The sequence below is a fragment of the Coregonus clupeaformis genome, unplaced genomic scaffold, assembly GCF_020615455.1.
Source record: "Coregonus clupeaformis isolate EN_2021a unplaced genomic scaffold, ASM2061545v1 scaf0678, whole genome shotgun sequence".
Taxonomy (NCBI): Eukaryota; Metazoa; Chordata; class Actinopteri; order Salmoniformes; family Salmonidae; genus Coregonus; species Coregonus clupeaformis.
In genome coordinates this window covers 43053-68429 of record NW_025534133.1, presented here as the reverse complement: position 1 = coordinate 68429, position 25377 = coordinate 43053, and the positions used below count along the sequence as shown (strand labels likewise).

At 43.8% G+C, this 25377-nt stretch overlaps 1 protein-coding gene across 1 annotated transcript; it reads right to left on the bottom strand.

The window, feature by feature from the left end:
• Positions 1 to 17878: 17878 nt before the first annotated feature.
• Positions 17879 to 19068, bottom strand: LOC123485413 (testis-expressed protein 264 homolog). Its single transcript, XM_045216317.1, has 2 exons — positions 19034 to 19068; positions 17879 to 18804 (listed from the first exon to the last, which is right to left on the bottom strand). Exons 1-2 carry the CDS (start codon positions 19066 to 19068, stop codon positions 17994 to 17996), a joined length of 846 nt encoding a protein of 281 aa, XP_045072252.1. The 3' UTR covers positions 17879 to 17993.
• Between the last annotated feature and the right edge of the window lie 6309 nt (positions 19069 to 25377).

Sequence of the window (25377 nt, the reverse complement as noted above, 5' to 3'; positions counted from 1 at the left end):
CCACCTGTGGTAAATTAAATTGATTGGACATGATTTGGAAAGGCACACACCTGTTTATATAAGGTCCCAAAGTTGACAGTGTATGTCAGAGCAAAAACCAAGCCATGAGATCGAAGGAATTGTCCGTTGAGCTCCGAGACAGGATTGTGTCGAGGCACAGATCTGGGGAAGGGTACCAAAACATTTCTGCAGCATTGAATGTCCCCAAGAACACAGTGGCCTCCATCATTCTTAAATGGAATAAGTTTGGAACCACCAAGACTCTTCCTAGAGCAAACTGAGCAATCAGGGGAGAAGGGCCTTGGTCAGGGAGGTGACCAATCAGGGGAGAAGGGCCTTGGTCAGGGAGGTGACCAATCAGGGGAGAAGGGCCTTGGTCAGGGAGGTGACCAATCAGGGGAGAAGGGCCTTGGTCAGGGAGGTGACCAAGAACCCCATGGTCACTCTGACATGGTGGTGGCAGCATCATGCTGTGGGGATGTTTTTCAGTGGCAGGGACTGGGAGACTAGTCAGGATCGAGGGAAAGATGAACAGAGCAAAGTACAGAGAGATCCTTGATGAAAACCTGGTCCAAACCGCCCGGCCAAACTGAGCAATCGGGGGAGAAGGGCCTTGGTCGGGGAGGTCACCAAGAGCTCCATAGGTCCTCTGTGGAGATGGGAGAACCTTCCAGAAGGACAACCAATTCTGCAGCACTCCACCAACCAGGCCTTTATGGTAGAGTGGCCAGACGGAAGCCGCTCCTCCGTAAAAGGCACACGACAGCCCGCTTGGAGTTTGCCAAAAGTCACCTAAAGACTCTCAGACCATGAGAAACAAGATTCTCTGGTCTGATGAAAACAAGATTGAACTCTTTGCCTGAATGCCAAGCGTCACGTCTGGAGGAAACCAGGCACCATCCCTACGGTGAAGCATGGTGGTGGCAGCATCATAGCGTGGGGATGTTTTTACAGCGGAGGGACTGGGGGACTAGTCAGGATCAAGGGAAAGATGAACGGAGCAAATTACAGAGATATCCTTGATGAAAACCTGCTCCAGAGTGCTCAGGACCTCAGACTGGGGTGAAGGTTCACCTTCCAACAGGACAACCACCCTAAGCACACAGCCAAGACAACGCAGGATTGGCTTCAGGACAAGCCTCTGAATGTCCTTGAGTGGCCCAGCAAGAGCCCGGACTTGAACCCGATCGAACATCTCTGGAGAGACCTGAAAATACAGTGGGTGGCGAAAGTATTCACCCCCCTTGGCATTTTTCCTATTTTGTTGCCTTACAACCTGGAATTAAAATGGATTTTGGGGGGGTTTGTATCATTTGATTTACACAACATGCCTATCACTTTGAAGATGCAAAATATATTTTCTTGTGAAACAAACAAGAAATAAGACAAAAAAACTGAACTTGAGGGTGCATAACTATTCACCCCTTTTGCCACCTTTTGCAGCAATTACAGCTGCAAGTCTCTTGGGGTATGTCTCTATAAGCTTGGCACATCTAGCCACTGGGATTTTTGCCCATTCTTCAAGGCAAAACTGCTCCAGCTCCTTCAAGTTGGATGGGTTCCGCTGGTGTACAGCAATCTTTAAGTCATACCACAGATTCTCAATTGGATTGAGGTCTGGGCTTTGGCTAGGCCATTCCAAGACATTTAAATGTTTCCCCTTAAACCACTCAAGTGCTGCTTTAGCAGTATGCTTAGGGTCATTGTCCTGCTGAAAGGTGAACCTCCGTCCCAGTCTTAAATCTCTGGAAGACTGAAACAGGTTTCCCTCAAGAATTTCCCTGTATTTAGCGCCAGCCATCATTACTTCAATTCTGACCAGTTTCCCAGTCCTTGCTGTTGGAAAAACATCCCCACAGCATGATGCTGCCACCACCATGCTTCACTGTGGGGATGGTGTTCTCGGGGTGATGAGAGGTGTTGGGTTTGCACCAGACATTTTCCTTGATGGCCAAAAAGCTCAATTTTAGTCTCATCTGACCAGAGTACCTTCTTCCATATGTTTGGGGAGTCTCCAACATGGCTTTTGGTGAACACCAAACGTGTTTGCTTATTTTTGTCTTTAAGCAATGGCTTTTTTCTGGCCACTTTTTTTTTTAAGCCTAGCTCTTTGTAGTCGTCCTATGGACAGATTCTCCAATTTACATTTACGTCATTTAGCAGACGCTCTTATCCAGAGCGACTTACAAATTGGTGCATTCACCTTATAGCCAGTGGGATAACCACTTTTTATTTTTTATTTATTTTTTTTTGGGGGGGTTAGAAGGATTACTTTATCCTATCCCAGGTGTTCCTTAAAGAGGTGGGGTTTCAAATGTCTCCGGAAGGTGGTGAGTGACTCCGCTGTCCTGGCGTCGTGAGGGGAGCTTGTTCCACCATTGGGGTGCCAGAGCAGCGAACAGTTTTGACTGGGCTGAGCGGGAACTGTGCTTCAGCAGAGGTAGGGTGCCAGCAGGCCAGAGGTGGATGAACGCAATGCCCTCGTTTGGGTGTAGGGACTGATCAGAGCCTGAAGGTACGGAGGTGCCGTTCCCCTCACAGCTCCGTAGGCAAGCACCATGGTCTTGTAGCAGATGCGAGCTTCAACTGGAAGCCAGTGTAGTGTGCGGAGGAGCGGGGTGACGTGAGAGAACTTGGGAAGGTTGAACACCAGACGGGCTGCGGCATTCTGGATGAGTTGTAGGGGTTTAATGGCACAGGCAGGGAGCCCAGCCAACAGCGAGTTGCAGTAATCCAGACAGGAGATGACAAGTGCCTGGATTAGGACCTGTGCTGCTTCCTGTGTAAGGCAGGGTCGTACTCTCCGAATGTTGTAGAGCATGAACCTACAGGATCGGGTCACAGCCTTGATGTTAGCGGAGAACGACAGGGTGTTGTCCAGGGTCACGCCAAGGCTCTTCGCACTCTGGGAGGAGGACACAACGGAGTTGTCAACCGTGATGGCGAGATCATGGAACGGGCAGTCCTTCCCCGGGAGGAAGAGCAGCTCCGTCTTGCCAAGGTTCAGCATGAGGTGGTGATCCGTCATCCATACTGATATGTCTGCCAGACATGCAGAGATGCGATTCGCCACCTGGTTATCAGAAGGGGGAAAGGAGAAGATTAGTTGTGTGTCGTCTGCGTAGCAATGATAGGAGAGGCCATGTGAGGATATGACAGAGCCAAGTGACTTGGTGTATAGCGAGAATAGGAGAGGGCCTAGAACTGAGTGGTGAGAGCACGTGGTGCGGAGACAGCTTCTCGCCACGCCACTTGGTAGGAGCGACCGGTCAGGTAGGACGCAATCCAAGAGTGAGCCGCGCCGGAGATGCCCAGCTCGGAGAGGGTGGAGAGGAGGATCTGATGGTTCACAGTATCAAAGGCAGCAGACAGGTCTAGAAGGACAAGAGCAGAGGAGAGAGAGTTAGGTTTAGCAGTGCGGAGAGCCTCCGTGACACAGAGAAGAGCAGTCTCAGTTGAATGACCAGTCTTGAAACCTGACTGGTTTGGATCAAGAAGGTCATTCTGAGAGAGATAGCAAGAGAGTTGGCTAAAGACGGCACGCTCAATAGTTTTGGAGAGAAAAGAAAGAAGGGATACTGGTCTGTAGTTGTTGACATCAGAGGGATCGAGTGTTGGTTTTTTGAGAAGGGGTGCAACTCTCGCTCTCTTGAAGACGGAAGGGACATAGCCAGCGGTCAAGGATGAGTTGATCAGCGAGGTGAGGTAAGGGAGAAGGTCACCGGAGATGGTCTGGAGAAGAGAGGAGGGGATAGGGTCAAGCGGGCAGGTTGTTGGGCGGCCAGCCGTCACCAATCTCTGCTGTGGAGCTTTGCAGCTCCTTCAGGATTATCTTTGGTCTCTTTGTTGCCTCTCTGATTAATGCCCTTCTTGCCTGGTCCGTGAGTTTTGGTGGGCGGCCATCTCTTGGCAGGTTTGTTGTGGTGCCATATTCATTCTATTTTTTAATACTGGATTTAATGGTGCTCCGTGGAATGTTCAAAGTTCTGGATATTTTTTTATAACTCCACCCTGATCTGTACTTCTCCACAACTTTGTCCCTGATCTGTTTGGAGAGGTCCTTGGTCTTCATGGTGCCACTTGCTTGGTGGTGCCCCTTGCTTAGTGGTGTTGCAGACTTTGGGTCCTTTCAGAACAGGTGTATATATACTGAGATCATTTAACAGATCATGTGACACTAAGATTGCACACAGGTGGACTTTATATAACTAATTATGTGACTTCTGAAGGTAATTGGTTGCACCAGATCTTATTTAGGGGCTTCATAGCAAAGGGGGTGAATACATACTGTACAGTCGTGGTCAAAAGTTGAGAATGACACAAGTATTGGTCTTCACAAAATTTGCTGCTTCAGTGTTTTTAGATCTTTTTCTCAGATGTTACTATGGTATACTGAAGTATAATTACAAGCATTCCATAAGTTTTAATGGCTTTTATTGACAATTACATTAAGTTTATGCAAAGAGTCAATATTTGCAGTGTTGACCCTTCTTTTTCAAGAACTCTGGCATGTTGTCAATTAACTTCTGGGCCACATCCTGACTGATGGCAGCCCATGCTTGCATAATCAATGCTTGGAGTTTGTCAGAATTTGTGGGTTTTTGTTTGTCCACCCGCCTCTTGAGGATTGACCACAAATTCTCAATGGGATTAAGGATTAAGGTCTGGGGAGTTTCCTGGCCATGGACCCAAAATGTTGATGTTTTGTTCCCCGAGTGACTTAGTTATCACTTTTGCCTTATGGCAAGGTGCTCCATCATGCTGGAAAAGGCATTGTTCGTCAACAAACTGTTATTGGATGGTTGGGAGAAGTTGCTCTCGGAGGATGTGTTGGTACCATTCTTTATTCATGGCTGTTTCCTTGCAGGAAACCATGGTTAAAAGAGGAAGAACAATGATTTCAAGCACCACCCTCCTTTTAACGCTTCCAGTCTGTTATTCTAACTCAATCAGCATGACAGAGTGATCTCCAGCCTTGTCCTCGTCAACACTCTCACCTGTGTTAACGAGAGAATCACTGACATGATGTCAGCTGGTCCTTTTGTGGCAGGGCTGAAATGCAGTGGAAATGTTTTGGGGGGGATTAAGTTCATTTTCATGGCAAAGAGGGACTTTGCAATTAATTGCAATTCATCTGATCACTCTTCATAACATTTTGGAGTATATGCAAATTGCCATCATACAAACTGAGGCAGACTTTGTGAAAATTTATATTTGTGTCATTCTCAAAACTTTTGACCACGACTGTACAGGTGTTCTTTGCAACTCTGCCAGTCAGCATCTTGGAGTCTCCTCTTCACTGTTGACGTTGAGACTGGTGTTTTGCGGCTAAAGGGTCTGAATACTAATGTAAATGTGATATTTCAGTTATTATGTTTTAAATAAATTTGCTAAAATGTATAAATCCTGGTTTTGCTTTGTCATTATGGGGTATTGTGTGTAGATTGATGAGAAAAAACAACAATTTTAATCAATTTTAGAATAAGGCTGTAAAGTAACAAAATGTGGAAAGTCAAGGGGTCTGAATACTTTCCTAATGCACTGTAGATGGATGGAATTTTCCCTTTCTTGATTCTAACCTTGAAACCTCTTGAATTTGATTTGATGTGTGATTTGGATACTGATAAATACATTTGATTGGATATATGATTTGGATTTTTCAACAACAACAAAAATGTGGTTGGATTTATGATTTGAATATTGTGAAATGTACATTATTAAATGGATGAATATAATGGGCATTTATTAATGATATAACCTTGAAACCTGAAAGTTTGTTTTACATTCAAATCAGAACTAATCAATCAACACAAATCTGAACTAATCAATCAACACAAATCAGAACTAATCAATCAACACAAATCAGAACTAATCAATCAACACAAATCAGAACTAATCAATCAACACAAATCAGAACTAATCAATCAACACAAATCAGAACTAATCAATCAACACAAATCAGAACTAATCAATCAACACAAATCAGAACTAATCAATCAACACAAATCAGAACTAATCAATCAACACAAATCAGAACTAATCAATCAACACAAATCAGAACTAATCAATCAACACAAATCTGAACTAATCAATCAACACATGCTTTTCTTTGTGAAAATGTTAATATAATATTATTTAAAAGACACAAATTATAAGTTCCCCGAACTGCGTTACCCACTCCAGTCAGCAGATGGCGATGTGTTTCTTTCAGGCGACGCTGCTAGTGTGACGTGTAATCTAGTGGACGGAACACTTCTTCAACAACTGCAGCCTCCTCGGTAGCTTGCTAGCCAACATAGTCGAAACGTTCAAGCTCTTTAGACAATTTCGTTGTTTATTTGCCACTATGTTTTAAACGCACTTCTGTGGAAACAACCAGTTACCCCATTTAATTTCATAGGAGGAGGAAGAAGCAGAACAGAACACTGGAGATCTAATTAACACCAGTAAATACAGTGAGTACGATCTTAAACAGAGGAACAAACTCTGAAGTTGTTGAACTAATGTGTGATTTTGAAAAGGCATTCTACACTTGGATATGTTGTTCTGTGCTGTAGGAATTGTTAAAGATGTCCGTCTGTGATTTTTTAACTTTTCCTGTTGAAAAGCGATATATATAAATACAGTAAACAACTTACACTAAAGAACAACATAGTGTTTTTTATACATAACTTCAAGGAGTTAGGCATTCAAGTAGATTGGTTTGATGGGAAGACATGATGTCATCGGCTAGCTCTCCAGAACTCTAGGCAGCATTTGGCTTTTTCTCTACAGATTTCAGCCATTAGCTCAGCCCGCGACTGGCTCATGTGAACTACAATCCGGAAGCTGTGTTACAACCTGGTCTCAGAGCCGTTCGTACTATTCTGTACATGAATCCGAGACACTCCATTTAGTAACATATGTTCCGTTTCGTAGGGTGTGGATTAATTTGTGGATGTCCATCAGCCATTTCGTATGAAAACATATTTTAAAAATATGATTATTTCTTGCTGATATGAAAAATAAGGCCCTTATGCTTCCATAACCGTACTGCAAGAGACCCGTGTTAATGTGAAGAGGTCTTCGTCCAATGACTCTTATGTGTAATGGTGAGCCACAGGAGAAGGATATTAGCATGTTTTGTTAATCATGACTTCATTCATGGTTTTTCTTAATCATTGTACATCAGGATGAATTTAGAAGTGTTCAGAAACATTTTTTCGAATGGAACTGAAGAGTCATGATCAAGGGAAGTCGTGACGTCATCAGTCTCCTCCCCTTGTTTGAAGAACAATAGATCACCGATAACGATGAGACAGCCTATAGGGAGGTCGTCAGAGACCTGGCCGTGTGGTGCCAGGATAACAACCTCTCCCTCAACGTGACCAAGACAAAGGAGATTATTGTGGACTACAGGGGGGAAAAAAGAGGACTGAGCACGCCCCCATTCTCATCGACGGGGCTGTAGTGGAACAGGTTGAGAGCTTCAAGTTCCTTGGTGTCCACATCACCAACGAACTAACATGGTCCAAACACACCAAGACAGTCGTGAAGAGGGCACGACAAAGCCTATTCCCCCTCAGGAGACTGAAAAGATTTGGCATGGGTCCTAAGATCCTCAAAAAGTTATACAGCTGCACCATTGAGAGCATCGTGACTGGTTGCATCACCGCCTGGTATGGCAACTGCTCGGCCTCCGACCGCAAGGCACTACAGAGGGTAGTGCGTACGGCCCAGTACATCACTGGGGCCAAGCTTCCTGCCATCCAGGACTTATATACCAGGCGGTGTATAGGTCCTGCATAATCACTTTAACTCTACCCACATGTACATATTACCTCAATTACCTTGACTAACCGGTGCCCCCGCACATTGACTCTGACCGGTACCCCCCTGTATATAGCCTCGCTACTGTTATTTTATTTTACTGCTGCTCTTTAGTTATTTGCTTTTATTTTTTACTTAACACTTTTTTTTATTTATTAAAAACTACATTGTTGGTTAAGGGCTTGTAAGTCAGCATTTCACTGTAATGTCTACACCTGTTGTATTCGGTGCATTTGGCGAATAAAATTTGATTTGATTTTGAAAATGACGCCAGATCTGCGATCAGATCCACGACCAAAGCATTTGCATTTCAATTTAGCCCCCAGGCAGGCTCTATAGAAAGGCATAATGGAATACACTCAGGAGAAAAGCCTTACCACTGCCCTCAGGCTCTATAGAAAACACCCCTGGCTGCCCGAGTGCCGCAGCGTCTAAGGCACTGCATCCCAGAGCTGAGGCGCTACTACAGCCTGGGGTTGGATCCCAGGCGGTGTCACAGCCGGCTGTGACCGGGAGCCCCATAGGGCACAATGGGCCCAGTGTCGTCCGGGTTAGGGGAGGGTTTGGTGGGGGGTGGGGGGCTTTCCTTGGCTCATCGCGCTCAAGGAACTCCTTGTGGCGGGGCCGGGCACCTGCAAGTTGACTTCGGTCGTCACATCGGTGCGGCTGGCTTCCAGGTTAAGCGAGCAATGTCTTAAGAAGCAGAATTTTCTGAGAATGCATGTCTCGAACTTCGCCTCTCCCGAGCCCATTGGGGAGTTGCAGCGATGAGACAAGATTGTAACTACCAATTGGATATCATGAAAAAATTAATAAATAAAATAACTCACCTGCCACCACAGACACAACGAGCCATCCATCCACACTGAGAGCCACAGACGCCATCCATCCACACTGAGAGCCACAGACACCATCCAACGAGCCATCATCCACACAGAGAGCCACAGACACCATCCAACGAGCCATCCATCCACACAGAGCCACAGACACATCCAACAAGCCATCATCCACACAGAGAGCCACAGACACCATCCAACGAGTCATCCATCCACACAGAGAGCCACAGACACATCCAACAAGCCATCATCCACACAGAGAGCCACAGACACCATCCAACGAGCCATCCATCCACACAGAGCCACAGACACCATCCAACGAGCCATCCATCCACACAGAGAGCCACAGACACATCCAACAAGCCATCATCCACACAGAGAGCCACAGACACATCCAACAAGCCATCATCCACACAGAGAGCCACAGACACCATCCAACGAGTCATCCATCCACACAGAGCCACAGACACCATCCAACGAGCCATCCATCCACACTGAGAGCCACAGACACCATCCAACGAGCCATCATCCACACAGAGAGCCACAGACACATCCAACGAGCCATCATCCACACAGAGAGCCACAGACACCATCCAACGAGCCATCCATCCACACAGAGAGCCACAGACACCATCCAACGAGCCATCCATCCACACAGAGCCACAGACACCATCCAACGAGCCATCCATCCACACAGAGCCACAGACACCATCCAACGAGCCATCCATCCACACAGAGAGCCACAGACACCATCCGACGAGCCATCCATCCACACAGAGCCACAGACACCATCCAACGAGCCATCCATCCACACAGAGAGCCACAGACACCATCCAACGAGCCATCCATCCACACAGAGAGCCACAGACACCATCCAACGAGCCATCCATCCACACAGAGAGCCACAGACACCATCCAACGAGCCATCCATCCACACAGAGAGCCACAGACACCATCCAACGAGCCATCCATCCACACAGAGAGCCACAGACACCATCCAACGAGCCATCCATCCACACAGAGAGCCACAGACACCATCCGACGAGCCATCCATCCACACAGAGAGCCACAGACACCATCCGACGAGCCATCCATCCACACAGAGAGCCACAGACACCATCCAACGAGCCATCCATCCACACAGAGAGCCACAGACACCATCCAACGAGCCATCCATCCACACAGAGAGCCACAGACACCATCCAACGAGCCATCCATCCACACAGAGAGCCACAGACACCATCCAACGAGCCATCCTTCCACACAGAGAGCCACAGACACCATCCAACGAGCCATCCATCCACACAGAGAGCCACAGACACCATCCAACGAGCCATCCATCCACACAGAGAGCCACAGACACCATCCAACGAGCCATCCATCCACACAGAGAGCCACAGACACCATCCAACGAGCCATCCATCCACACAGAGAGCCACAGACACCATCCAACGAGCCATCCATCCACACAGAGAGCCACAGACACCATCCAACGAGCCATCCATCCACACAGAGAGCCACAGACACCATCCAACGAGCCATCCATCCACACAGAGAGCCCAAGTGTAGACAGCCAGTGGCTCCCAAAACATAACTCATGCAGAAAGCTCCAGAAAAACTTTCCCATTGAGCAAAATCCAACAATCTAAAGAGGAACCTGGCTCAATCCAACAATGTATAATCTGAACACGTCTACATTAATCCTGATAATGCCATGATTACGAAATCATGATGAGTGAGAATCTTAGAGGCTATAACAAAACATGCGAATATGCTCTTCCATGTCATCGGTAATGGTGACCCAATGGAGAGCATGTTAGCATGTTTGGTTGTAGGTAATGGTGACCCAATGGAGAGCATGTTAGCATGTTAGCATGTTTTGTTGTAGGTAATGGTGACCCAATGGAGAGCATGTTAGCATGTTTTGTTGTAGGTAATGGTGACCTATGGAGAGCATGTTAGCATGTTAGCATGTTTTGTTGTAGGTAATGGTGACCCAATGGAGAGCATGTTAGCATGTTTTGTTGTAGGTAATGGTGACCTATGGAGAGCATGTTAGCATGTTTTGTTGTAGGTAATGGTGACCCAATGGAGAGCATATTAGCATGTTAGCATGTTTTGTTGTAGCCTCTGTAAGCTTCTCACTCGTCATTATTCATTCATGGTTTTTCTTAATCATGGTATTATCAGGATGAATGTTGATGTGTTCAGAAACATTTTCTAATCCTACTTGAATAGAAAATGGCACAAGACATTATTCACCATTCAGTTCTGGTTGGAAAAACAAAACTACAAATGCATCCAAGGAGTTTGTAGTTACAAGCTTGATGTAGTCACTTTATGCAAGGAATATGGGACCAAATACTAAACTTTTGACTGCTTTAATAAAATTAAAATGTTTACTTTATTGTGCTCATTAATCTAGAGGTTCACACACTTTTCCCCACAAAGAAATTGAATGTTGGCTCAGTGCAGGAATTAAAAAGTACAATTGCTTTTGTATTTATATATATATTTTTAAATCTATTATTAGGACTTAGATGAAGATCTGATCACATTTGAGGTCAAATACATGCAGAAATACAGAAAATGCTAAAGCAGGGGTCTCCAACCCTGTTCCTGGAGCGCTACCCACCTGTAGGTTTTAACTAACCCGGTTCATCTTATCAACCAGCTAATTATTACAATCAGGAAGTGCTAGATTACAACCCTGTTCCTGGAGCGCTAACCGCCTGTAGGTTTTAATTAACCTGGTTCATCTTATCAACCAGCTAATTATTACAATCAGGAAGTAGAATCAGGAAGTGCTAGATCATAGGACAGTAGCTCTCCAGGAACAGGGTTCACAAACTTTCTCTCAGCGCTGTAGAAGCCTATAGAAGGTCTACAGAAAGTCAACACCCTATATACAGTGCATTCAGAAAGAATTCAGACCTGTCCTTCTGGAAGGTTCTCCCATCTCCACAGAGGAACTCTGGAGCTCTGTACGAGTGACCATCGGGTTCTTGGTCACCTCCCTGACCAAGGCCATTCTCCCCCTGATTGCTCAGTTTGGCCGGGTGGCCAGCTCTAGGAAGAGTCTTGGTAGTTCCAAACTTCTTCCATTTAAGAATGATGGAGGCCACTGTGTTCTTGGGGACCTTCATTGCTACAGAAATGTTTTGGTACCCTTCCCCAGATCTGTGCCTCGACACAATCCTGTCTCGGAGCTCTACGGACAATTCCTTCGACCTCCATGGCTTTGTTTTTGCTCTGACATGCACTGTCAACTGTGGGACCTTACATAGACAGGTGTGTGCCTTTCCAAATCATTGTCCAATCAATTGAATTTACCACATGTGGACTCCAATCAAGTTGTAGAAACATCTCAAGGATGATCAATGGAAACAGGATGCACCCTGAGCTCAATTTCAAGTCTCATAGCAAAGGTTCTGAGTACTTATATAAATAAGGTATTCATGTTTTTTTCTATTTTTAATAAATTTGCAAAAATGTCTAAAAACCTGTTTTCGCTTGTCATTATGGGGTATTGTGGGTAGATTGAGGGGGAAATGTATTTAATCCATTTTAGAATAAAGCTGTAACGTAACAAACTGTGGAAAAAGGGAAGGAGGGTCTGAATACTTTCTAACTACACTGTATAAAGAACAGTTGAAAACTGTATCTTCAGCCATCTTCCAATAGCGGACTCCTATCACCTGTTCTAATCACTGTCGCTCAGTTTAACTAAATGCTCTGTTTGTCTTTGGCAGGAGAGAGACCAGACTCTCACTCTGACAGACGGAAGAGTCCTTCAGGGGACCCCGACCCAGAGATGCCCAAACCAGCGAGACAACACCACTGCTCCCAGTGTAATAAGAGTTTTAAATGGTTATGGAAGCTGAAAGAGCATGAGAGAACACACACAGGAGAAAAGCCCTTCCAATGCTCCCAGTGTGGAAAAAGTTATACCCAGTTAGTGAGCCTGAAAAGGCATAATGGAATACACTCAGGAGAAAAGCCTTACCACTGCCCTCAGTGTGGAAAGAGTTTTACCCAGTTAGGGAACCTGAACAAACATAAGAGAATACACTCTGGAGAGAAGCCTTACCCTTGTTCCCATTGTGGAAAGAACTTTAGGTTGTCATATAATCGGAAGGAGCATGAGAGGACACACGCAGGAGAGATACCTTACCATTGCGCCATGTGTGGAAAGGGTTTTACCAAGTTAAGGAACCTAAAAGAGCATGAGAGGAAACACACAGGTGAAAAGCCTTACCAATGCTCCCAGTGTGGAAAGAGTTTTTCCCATATAGGGAACCTCAACAAACATAAGAGAATACACTCCGGAGAGAAGCCTTACCGCTGTTCCCATTGTGGAAAGAATTTTAGGTTGTCCGATAACCTGAAGGCGCATGAGAGGACACACACAGGGGAGAAAACTTGCCATTGCTCCCAGTGTGGAAAGAGTTTTTCTAATTTAGGGAATCTGAACAAACATAAGAGAATACACTCTGGAGAAAAGCCTTGTCATTGTTCCCTGTGTGGAAAGAGTTTTACTCAGTTAGGGAGCCTGAAAAGGCATGAGAAAACACACAGGGGAGGATAAAGCTCACAGTTTGGAAAGAGTTTTAGTCAGGGAACCTAATTGTGGAAAGACATTTTCCCAGACAGAGGACCTGAATTCACAGGACAGAATAGACAGGCTGTGTTCTGACTGATGTTTGACTCTTATTTTATGCCACATTAAATCATATTGTTTATATGAAATGTCTAAAATAAGGTTTTATAATGTGTATTTTGTTTTGATTATGGATTTGGATTGATTGAATTCAACTATTATTATTATTAAATCATTATATGATTTGGATATTTTAAAATAAAAATTATTAAATGGATGAATAATGGGTCTATAAGCAACCATTTTAAATGTAAGCAGGTTCTCCAGCAAAAACGTGAAAATGGTGTCTAATGTTAGTATATAGTAGTCTAGTCAACGTTAGTAGTAGCTAGTAGTCTAGTCAACATTAGTAGTAGCTAGTAGTCTAGTCAACGTTAGTAGTAGCTGGTAGTCTAGTCAACGTTAGTAGTAGCTGGTAGTCTAGTCAACGTTAGTAGTAGCTAGTAGTCTAGTCAACGTTAGTAGTATCTAGTAGTCTAGTCAACGTTAGTAGTAGCTGGTAGTCTAGTCAACGTTAGTAGTAGCTGGTAGTCTAGTCAACGTTAGTAGTAGCTAGTAGTCTAGTCAACGTTAGTAGTATCTAGTAGTCTAGTCAACGTTAGTAGTAGCTAGTAGTCTAGTCAACGTTAGTAGTAGCTAGTAGTCTAGTCAACGTTAGTAGTAGCTGGTAGTCTAGTCAACGTTAGTAGTAGCTGGTAGTCTAGTCAACGTTAGTAGTAGCTGGTAGTCTAGTCAACGTTAGTAGTAGCTAGTAGTCTAGTCAACGTTAGTAGTATCTAGTAGTCTAGTCAACGTTAGTAGTAGCTAGTAGTCTAGTCAACGTTAGTAGTAGCTGGTAGTCTAGTCAACGTTAGTAGTAGCTAGTAGTCTAGTCAACGTTAGTAGTAGCTGGTAGTCTAGTCAACGTTAGTAGTAGCTAGTAGTCTAGTCAACGTTAGTAGTAGTTAGTAGTCTAGTCAACGTTAGTAGTAGCTAGTAGTCTAGTCAACGTTAGTAGTAGCTAGTAGTCTAGTCAACGTTAGTAGTAGCTGGTAGTCTAGTCAACATTAGTAGTAGCTAGTAGTCTAGTCAACGTTAGTAGTAGCTGGTAGTCTAGTCAACGTTAGTAGTAGCTAGTAGTCTAGTCAACGTTAGTAGTAGTTAGTAGTCTAGTCAACGTTAGTAGTAGCTAGTAGTCTAGTCAACGTTAGTAGTAGCTAGTAGTCTAGTCAACGTTAGTAGTAGCTGGTAGTCTAGTCAACGTTAGTAGTAGCTGGTAGTCTAGTCAACGTTAGTAGTAGCTGGTAGTCTAGTCAACGTTAGTAGTAGCTGGTAGACTAGTAAACGTTAGTAGTATCTAGTAGTCTAGTCAACGTTAGTAGTATCTAGTAGTCTAGTCAACGTTAGTAGTAGCTAGTAGTCTAGTCAACGTTAGTAGTAGCTACTAGTCTAGTCAACGTTAGTAGTAGCTGGTAGTCTAGTCAACGTTAGTAGTATCTAGTAGTCTAGTCAACGTTAGTAGTAGCTAGTAGTCTAGTCAACGTTAGTAGTAGCTAGTAGTCTAGTCAACGTTAGTAGTAGCTAGTAGTCTAGTCAACGTTAGTAGTAGCTAGTAGTCTAGTCAACGTTAGTAGTAGCTGGTAGTCTAGTCAACGTTAGTAGTAGCTGGTAGTCTAGTCAACGTTAGTAGTAGCTGGTAATCTAGTCAACGTTAGTAGTAGCTAGTAGTCTAGTCAACGTTAGTAGTAGCTGGTGGTCTAGTCAACGTTAATAGTAGCTAGTAGTCTAGTCAACGTTAGTAGTAGCTGGTGGTCTAGTCAACGTTAGTAGTAGCTGGTGGTCTAGTCAACGTTAGTAGTAGCTGGTAGTCTAGTCAACGTTAGTAGTAGCTGGTAGTCTAGTCAACGTTAGTAGTAGCTAGTAGTCTAGTCAACGTTAGTAGTAGCTGGTAGTCTAGTCAACGTTAGTAGTAGCTAGTAGTCTAGTCAACGTTAGTAGTAGCTAGTAGTCTAGTCAACGTTAGTAGTAGCTAGTAGTCTAGTCAACGTTAGTAGTAGCTAGTAGTCTAGTCAACGTTAGTAGTAGCTGGTAGTCTAGTCAACGTTAGTAGTAGCTAGTAGTCTAGTCAACGTTAGTAGTAGCTAGTAGTCTAGTCAACGTTAGTAGTAGCTAGTAGTCTAGTCAACGTTAGTAGTAGCTAGTAGTCTAGTCAACGTTAGTAGTAGCTGGTGGTCTAGTCAACGTTAGTAGTAGCTGGTGGTCTAGTCAACGTTAGTAGTAGCTGGTGGTCTAGTCAACGTTAGTAGTAGCTGGTGGTCTAGTCAACGTTAGTAGTAGCTGGTAGTCTAGTCAACGTTAGTAGTAGCTGGTAGTCTAGTCAACGTTAGTAGTAGCTGGTAGTCTAGTCAACGTTAGTAGTAGCTAGTAGTCTAGTCAACGTTAGTAGCAGCTAGTAGTCTAGTCAACGTTAGTAGTAGCTAGTAGTCTAGTCAACGTTAGTAGTAGCTAGTAGTCTAGTCAATGTTAGTAGTAGCTGGTAGTCTAGTCAACGTTAGTAGTAGCTAGTAGTGTAGTCAACGTTAGTAGTAGCTAGTAGTCTAGTCAACGTTAGTAGTAGCTGGTAGTCTAGTCAACGTTAGTAGTAGCTAGTAGTCTAGTCAACGTTAGTAGTAGCTGGTGGTCTAGTCAACGTTAGTAGTAGCTGGTAGTCTAGTCAACGTTAGTAGTAGCTAGTAGTCTAGTCAACGTTAGTAGTAGCTAGTAGTCTAGTCAACGTTAGTAGTAGCTAGTAGTCTAGTCAACGTTAGTAGTAGCTAGTAGTCTAGTCAACGTTAGTAGTAGCTGGTAGTCTAGTCAACGTTAGTAGTATATAGTAGTCTAGTCAACGTTAGTAGTAGCTGGTAGACTAGTCAAGGATGCATCAATGCAATATTGGAACACAACATTTTTTACATACCAATGGAACAAAAGAAAACCTTGAATTTGTAGGTTTAAAATATCCCTCTAGTGGCCGGGGTTGACCTGTTTAGTGGCCGGGGGTTGACCTGTTTAGTGGCCGGGGGTTGACCTGTTTAGTGGCTGGGGTTGACCTGTTTAGTGGCCGGGGGTTGACCTGTTTAGTGGCCGGGGGTTGACCTGTTTAGTGGCCGGGGGTTGACCTGTTTTAAGAAATGCTATTGGTTGGTGGATAAAAAGTCCAAGGTCTTTGATAGGCTGATGAAGAATGTGTTCTGGTGAGCACAGGGCTATCGTGTGCCATGTTATCTGATGGGACCAGCTACAATTTAGCGGTCTGTCAACTAAGTAAATCAACTATTTTAATTGGCTGATATGCATTTCGTGCCGGTGAACCTGTTTAAATTTAAATTATTGCTTATGTTCTCAACTATGGGACCCTATGTGTATTTCTTGATTCTAACCTCATTAATTTAGTCGTTTTCATTGAATTAATTTGTGTACTTGGGCTCCGTTCAGTCTGTGAACCCCGATTAGAAATGTAAAGGTCATTTCAGATTGAGCCGACACATGCAGGGTTTACCTTGAATGCAGTCTTGGCTAAAGCAGTAACATTGCCTTTAAATGTAAATTGCGCTGTAAAGCTGAACTACTGCGGTGCGGATTGAATAGAGCCCTTAGTCTTCAAGCTAAAGGTGGATGTTAATGTGATGACGTTGTTCTGATAAGTTGTTGAAATTAAAAAACATTCACTACCTGATAAATGTTCCCATCAGTACTATTTATTTATTATTATTATTTCCCCTTTTTTCAGAGAAAAAACAGGCGCTGATTGTAAAAAATGATTATAATATTTAAAACAATAAAATTAATATTTAACTCTGTTAGCCACTAGTGGACATTCATTAATTAATATACATCTACGTACTTAAAGAAATGAGCTCTTCTGATTGGGTGAGTGGATGGCTGGAAGGTTGATAACACAACGTGTCAGTCAGAACATCAGGAGAGGTCTGAGTGGGTGAATGGATGGCTGGAAGGTTGATAACACCGTGTCGTCGAACACAGGAGAGGTCTGATTGGGTGAGTGGATGGCTGGAAGGTTGATAACACAACGTGTCAGTCAGAACATCAGGAGAGGTCTGATTGGGTGAGTGGATGGCTGGAAGGTTGATAACACAACGTGTCAGTCAGAACATCAGGAGAGGTCTTCTGATTGGGTGAATGGATGGCTGGTAACACAACGTGTCATCCTGAATAACATTTACATTACATTTACATTTTTGTCATTTAGCAGACGCTCTTATCCAGAGCGACTTACAGGAGCAATTAGGGTTAAGTGCCTTGCTCAAGGGCACATCGACAGATTTTTCACCTAGTTGGCTCGGGGATTAGAACCAGAGACCTTTCGGTTACTGGCACAACGCTCTTACCCACTAAGCTACCTGCCGCCCCTGGTACTCTGCCTGACCAACAGCTCAACACAACACACTCATCAGACTGACTCATCACCTCAAAATAGGTTTGGGAATTAAAAAAACTATACTTATAGGAACACACTATGGCTCTATCCCAATAAGTCTTTCTGTGATTCCCTGCATCCTATTTCCTCACCTCAGCCAAATTGGAGGAGAAGGTCCACAATGGGAGGAATCAAGGAAAAACTCATTGAGAAAGAGCCATAGAAAACTGCACATTAGAATTCTCTCCTCCTCCCCCAACCTCCTCTTCTTCTTCTCCCCCACTTCATCCCCTCACTCCTCCCCCCCGGCTTTAACCCCCCTCTCCTCTGTGGTCGTCTTTAGGTGCTTGTTGCAGGGGGCGTCGCTGGCTTGCTCTGTCCCCGCCTCCTCCTCCTGTCCATCAGGAAGTTCCATGTCCAACTCCTCAAAGGAGGAGGAGCTGGTGCTCCTGTCGCTGCGGTCTTCACCTCCTCCTGTTCCTCCTCTGTCGTGTCGGAGCAGGGAGGAGACGCTGGATGGTGCTAGGGAGGTCTCTCTGCTGTCTGACAGGAGAACACCACTCCCTGAACTGCACTCACTGTTGGAGTCCGCACCTGTGATGTTGGTCCCCCTGTCCTCCTCAGAGTCATCATCTCCCAGCAGCCTCCTGTCCGGGTCCTGGCGGACCTCTGGTACGTAGAAATCACCCTGACGAGCCAGAGGACTCATGTAGTGGATCAGATCATCTCTGTAGATCTCCAGGAATGGGTGGGCACACAACTTCCTCTCCTTGATGTAGCTGTCCAGCTGGGGGTAGACTCTCTGCACTCCGAAGAAGATTGACAGGGGCGTCCTGTGGGGAAAGGAGGCGCTGACCACGTGAGTGACCTCTGGGAAGCTGAAGACCCGGAAACCAAACTTCTCATAGAGCTGTTGGAGCTCCTCACTAGGCCTAGTATCGCCCTCACTCAGGATACTGCCCACCGCACAGCGACACTTCTCTCCTATCACCTTTTTAGGATCATCGTAGAACACTCCAATTCTAGACAGATTGGGTCCAATGCTGCAACTCTCAGTAAAAAGTTGTCCACAATCTTTATATGGTCCCTGTTTGAACTTGTCACTTAGACAACAATAACAGTCACTTAGATCAGGGTTTCCCAAACTCGGTCATGGGGCCCCACCTGGGTGCATGTTTTGGTTTTTGTCCTAGCACTACACAGCTGATTTCAAATAATCAAAGCTTGATGATGAGTTGGTTATTTGAATCAGCCATCTGATGCTAGGGCAAAAACTAAAACGCATGGGTGCCCCAGGACGGAGTTTGGGAACCCTGATTTAGATCAGATCACCTCAGGATCCGCACACTCTTCCTTCTCTCTTCCATGGCAGTCGTAAAAGAAAACACAGACGGACAAGTAGATGCGCAATGGATTATGGTCATTGTAGTTAATTATCGTGTTTTATGCGCTTAACTATGTAGAATATTGGCCTGTTGGAAACTACAACTCCCTACTACATCGCCCAGTTCAGGCTGGATCTGATTTATCTCTAGAAAACTACAACTCCCTACTACATCCCACAGTTCAGGCTGGATCTGATTTATCTCTAGAAAACTACAACTCCCTACTACATCGCCCAGTTCAGGCTGGATCTGATTTATCTCTAGAAAACTACAACTCCCTACTACATCGCCCAGTTCAGGCTGGATCTGATTTATCTCTAGAAAACTACAACTCCCTACTACATCGCCCAGTTCAGGCTGGATCTGATTTATCTCTAGAAAACTACAACTCCCTACTACATCGCCCAGTTCAGGCTGGATCTGATTTATCTCTAGAAAACTACAACTCCCTAATACATCACACAGTTCAGGCTGGATCTGATTTATCTCTAGAAAACTACAACTCCCTACTACATCGCCCAGTTCAGGCTGGATCTGATTTATTTATAGAGAAACTGTGCGATGTGCGCATTGAAGTCACAGGGGGAAAAAAAGGAACAAAATGGAATTGAAATAATTGAAACAACATCGGTCAGTTGTTTAAAAAAAAACGAAAAATAACCAACATTTTGGTTAATCGCTCAGCACTAAGTTCTTGAACAGAATTTTTGGTATCATCCGGTTGGTGGGTGTGGCTTCTTTTTGCACGTCTCAATATAATAACGTTATATAATTAAATAAATAAAGATACTTTTTGTCTGAAAAATAAAATAAACGTTTCCATCGACTGCGTTACCCACTCCAGCCAGCCGATGGCGATGTGTGCATCTTTCAGGCGATGTTACCAGTGTGACGTATAATCTAGTGGACGGCACGTTTCTTCAGCCACAACAGCTCGTCAGTCACCTCCGTAGCTTTCTAGCCGATATAGCCGAAACATTCAAGCTCTTTAGACACTTTCTGTATATATTAGCCACTGTGTTTTAAACCATGAGCTCACTAAACTACTCCCCCGCTTCTAAAGAGGGGGTCTGCTGGACGGAGAATGAAGCCCTGGGGCTGAACATTGTCGTGAAAGAGGAGAAGGAAGAGGAGGATGTTACAATGCAAAAACAAGTAGAGGGTGAGGCTGTTACCGTGAAAGAAGAAGAGAAAGATGTTACAGTAAAAGAAGAGGAGGACGCGTTCAGAGTGAAAGAAGAGGAGGAAGATGTTACAGTGAAAGAAGAGGAGGATGCAGTTTTTGGATTGGGAGAGATTACTGTCACATTGGAGGAAGAAGAGACAGGAGATCTGATTAACAACAGTGAGTAATATCTTAAAAACAGGGGCGCAAATTCTGCAGTTGTTGAACCGATGTGTGGTTTTAAAGGGCCATTCTAATGAAGGTCTACACTTTAATAGGTTGTTAAATCTAAACTACCTTTGTAAACATCTGAATATCTCTTTCTGTAGTGCTTTGCTCTGTGTCTATGCTTGACATCACATAAAAGCAAAAAACGACTTGTGTGTGACTTAAATGATGAAGTGGACAGAATCAAGACAAAGAAGGATCATTTTGATCTGGATTAAATGTATTTAAAATAAACTGATCAGGTTATTTAACCAATTAAAGCATGAAAACCTGTGGATTATTGCACCGTGGATTATTGTAACACATGACTAAAGGCTGTTCTTAGAGTGTTATTCACAATAATCCATGGGTTGAGTAATTTTTCTTCTGAGAGCTTTTATCAAACATGATTAATAAGATTGACAACATGTTTTCTGTATACCAGATGATATCGTCTAAAAGCACCAACATTCCCAATGTTGACAAAATGACACTTTCTGTCAAACAGTAACACTTCATATTTTATTAACGTTTTGTAACACAAGTAAATGGTTTAAATTCCCCCCAAATAAGCATATTTTAACATGTAACTCGAGGCCCTTCTCCCCCGATTGCTCAGTTTGGCAATTTCCGGCAGCCAGATCTAGGAAGAGTCTTGGTTCAAACTTCTTCCATTTAAGAATGATGGAGGCCACTGTGTTCTTGGGGACCTTCAATGCTGCAAAAATGTGTTGGTACCCTTCTCCAGATCTGTGCCTCGACACAATCCTGTCTCTGAGCTCTACGGACAATTCCTTCGACCTCATGGCTTGGTTTATGCTCTGACATGCACTGTCAACTGTGGGACCTTATATAGACAGGTGTGTGCCTTTCCAAATCATGTCCAATCAATTGAATTTACCACAGGTGGACTCCAATCAAGTTTTAGAAACTTCTCAAAGATGATCAATGGAAACAGGATGCACCTGAGCTCAATTAAGAGTATCGTATCAAAGGGTCTGAATACTTATGTAAATAAGGTATTTCAGTTTATTTTTAATACATTTTCCCCAACAAAAAAAATAACCCTGTTCTCTTTGTCATTATGGGGTATTGTGTGTAGATCGATGAGGAGAAAAATGTATTTAATCAATTTTAGAATAAGGCTGTAACGTAACAAAATGTGGAAAAAGGGAAGGAGGGTCTGAATACTTTCCGAATGCACTGTATATAGATGTCCTAGCCTACCTCTTTCAGGTAATACATTCAATGCACTGTATATAGATGTCCTAGCCTACCTCTTTCAGGTAATACATTCAATGCAGTGTTAGCCTTATATTTAGCTGATTAATGATTGGTTTATGCATAATAAGCTTCTGGCCTCTGTCTCTTGCGCATACTCAAGCACCTGTGCTCCGCTGGCCTCTCCGTAAAAAACTCTCTATAGCTCTTGGAGTCCCACGCAGGAAAACCTAGCCTAAAATAGCTTGCTAGACTTAATGTTTTTTTTTTTTTAGCATTTCTTATACCAATAGACTATTCGAAGAGGGAGGCCAAGCTCTTTTTTGCTGAATGTTACACTGAACAGAAAATATGAACGCAACTTGTAAAGTGTTGGTCCCATGTTTCATGAGCTGAAATAAAAGATCCCATAAATGTAACATGCGGCCCAAAAAAAATTGGTGCACACATTATAAAAAAAAAAAATCCCTGTTAGTGAGCATCTCTCCTTTTGCCAAGATAATCCAGCCACCTGACATGTGTGGCATATCAAGAAGCTGATTAAACAGCATGATCATTACATAGGTGCACCTTGTGCTGGGGACAATAAAAGGTCACTCTAAAATGTGCAGTTTTGTCACACAACACAATGCCACAGATGTCTCAAGTTTTGAGGGGAGCGCGCAATTGGCATGCTGACTGCAGGAATGACCACCAGAGCTGTTGCCAGGTAATTTAATGTTAATATCTCTACCATAAGCCGCCTCCAATGTCGTTTTAGAGAATTTGGCAGTACGTCCAACTGGCCTCACAACCGCAGACCACATGTAGGCGTTGTGTGAGCGAGCGGTTTGCTGATGTCAACGTTGTGAACAGAGTGCCCCATGGTGGCGGTGGGGTTATGGTATGGGCAGGCATAAGCTACGGACAACAAACACAATTGCATTTTTATCGATGGCAATTTGAACGCACAGAGATACTGTGACGAGATCCTGAGGCCCATTGTTGTGACATTCATCCGCCGCCATCACCTCATGTTTCAGCATGATAATGCACGGCCCCCCATGTTGCAATGATCTGAACACACTTCCTGGAAGCTGAAAATGTCCCAGTTCTTCCATGGCATACCTACTCACAAGACACGTCACCCATTGAGCATGTTTGGAATGCTCTGGAACAATGTGTATGACAGAGTGTTCCAGTTCCCGCCAATTTTCAGCAACTTCGCACAGCCATTGAAGAGGAGTGGGACAAACTTCCACAGGCCACAATCAACAGCCTGATCAACTCTATGTGAAGGAGATGTGTCGCGCTGCATGAGGCAAGTGGTGGTCACACCAGATACCGACTGGTTTTCTGATCCACGCCCCTACAACAGATGCATATCTCTATTCCCAGTCATGTGAAATCCATAGATTAGGGCCTAATTTATTTATTTCAATTGACTGATTTCCTTATATGAGCTGTAACTCAGTAAAACCTTTTGAAATTGTTGCATGTTGCATTTAAATTTTTGTTCAGTATAGATGTATTTGTTTGTTTGACCTGTTTTTCTGTTGATATTTCTTTGTATGAGATAATAAGATATTGATAATAGTGCTGATGCTTGATTTTCATCAGGCTCAGAAAAAGTTGCTGTCTCATCCGGTCACGTTCGTTACCTGTGGCAGGGCGGAGATCACGTTTCAAAATGTCAACATTGTTGCTGTAGTGGCTTCAAAACAACGTCCCAATATTCTAATCAGCCACTTCCTTTAGACACCTTTACAAGGACTGTTTCAACATGCTTCCGTGTGTCCAAGTTTTTCTGCAAAGGGACCAGGACGACTGATCCGTGTAAAGGAAAGAATGAATGGGGCCATGTATCGTGAGATTTTGAGTGAAAACCTCCTTCCATCAGCAAGGGCATTGAAGATGATACGTGGCTGGGTCTTTCAGCATGACAATGATCCCAAACACACCGCCCGGGCAACGAAGGAGTGGCTTCGTAAGAAGCATTTCAAGGTCCTGGAGTGGCCTAGCCAGTCTCCAGATCTCAACCCCATAGAAAATCTTTGGAGGGAGTTGAAAGTCCGTGTTGCCCAGCGACAGCCCCAAAACATCACCACTGCTCAAGAGGAGATCTGCATGGAGGAATGGGCCAAAATACCAGCAACAGTGTGTGAAAACCTTGTGAAGACTTACAGAAAACGTTTGACCTGTGTCATTGCCAACAAAGGGTATATAACAAAGTATTGAGAAACTTTTGTTATTGACCAAATACTTATTTTCCACCATAATTTGCAAATAAATTCATTAAAAATCCTACAATGTGATTTTCTGGATTTTTTTTTCTCATTTTGTCTGTCATAGTTGACGTGTACCTATGATGAAAATTACAGGCCTCTCTCATCTTTTTAAGAGGGAGAACTTGCACAACTGGTGGCTGACTAAATACTTTTTTTCCCCACTGTAGGTAGTGGTGTAATAATGTCATATGATGTACTGTTTTATATTTTGTTTTATATGTGATGTAAGTGCTTTAATATGTTTGGACCCCAGGAAGAGTAGCTGCTGCCTTGGCAGGAACTAATGGGGATCCCTAATAAATACAAATACCATAACCGCTAACCGCTACACACAGCCTACATTGTTGTCACCATATTAGCTAAAGTAACGTCAGAGTCAACATAACTAGCTACTAGAACTAACACGTTAATAAACCCGCTACAATCATGCAGTAACAGTGTACAGCAAACAGTTTGGCAGTTACACCGGCGGGCCCCGGTGGCAATACATTAATCAAACCAAAAGCTGACCTTGACTTGGCAGAGTTCCAGTGTTGGATAGCCGTAGCCTTGTGCTTTCAGTACTAGATTCATTCTCTGATCCTTTTGATTGGGTGGACAACATGTCAGTTCATGGACGGGGGGTGAGAATCACCAGCCTCCTAGCCTCTCTTGTTTTGTCCTTCAGCTAGCTGTCCTCCGGCTACACCACCATGGTGCTACCCTACAGAGTGCTGCTGAGGCTACTGTAGAACCTTCATTGCAAAACAGTGTGTTTTTAATCAGTTATTTGGTGACGTGATTATATTTTAGTATAGTTTTATCTAAAAATGATAACTTTTAAAAAAATATTTCACTTTTTATTTTTCTGAAATTCACTGAGGATGGTCCTCCTCTGAGGAGCCTCGACTAGTAGGAATAATTCAAATGGAACCCAGGGATAATCATGAATAACTAACGGCGATCAACCAATCAGGATCCGGGATCCAAATGTACTGTTTTATAATGAGCGATCTAGTCTAGATTAAACCTCATAGGAAGACAGTTTTATCTTGTGGAGGTTTCATTCAGGTCTCTCTGTTTAACTAAATGCTCTGTTTGTCTTTGGCAGGAGAGAGACCAGTTTCTCACACAGACAGCGGGAAGAGTCATGCAGGGAAACCAGACCCAGCGATGTCTAAACCAGCGAGACAACACCACTGCTCCCAGTGTAATAAGAGTTTTAAGTGGTTATGGAAGCTGAAAGAGCATGAGAGAACACACACAGGAGAAAAGCCCTTCCAATGCTCCCAGTGTGGAAAAAGTTATACCCAGTTAGTGAGCCTGAAAAGGCATAAAGGAATGCACTTAGGAGAAAAGCCTTACCACTGCTCTCAGTGTGGAAAGACTTTTTCCCAGTTAGGGAACCTGAACAAACATAAGAGAATACACTCTGGAGAGAAGCCTTACCCT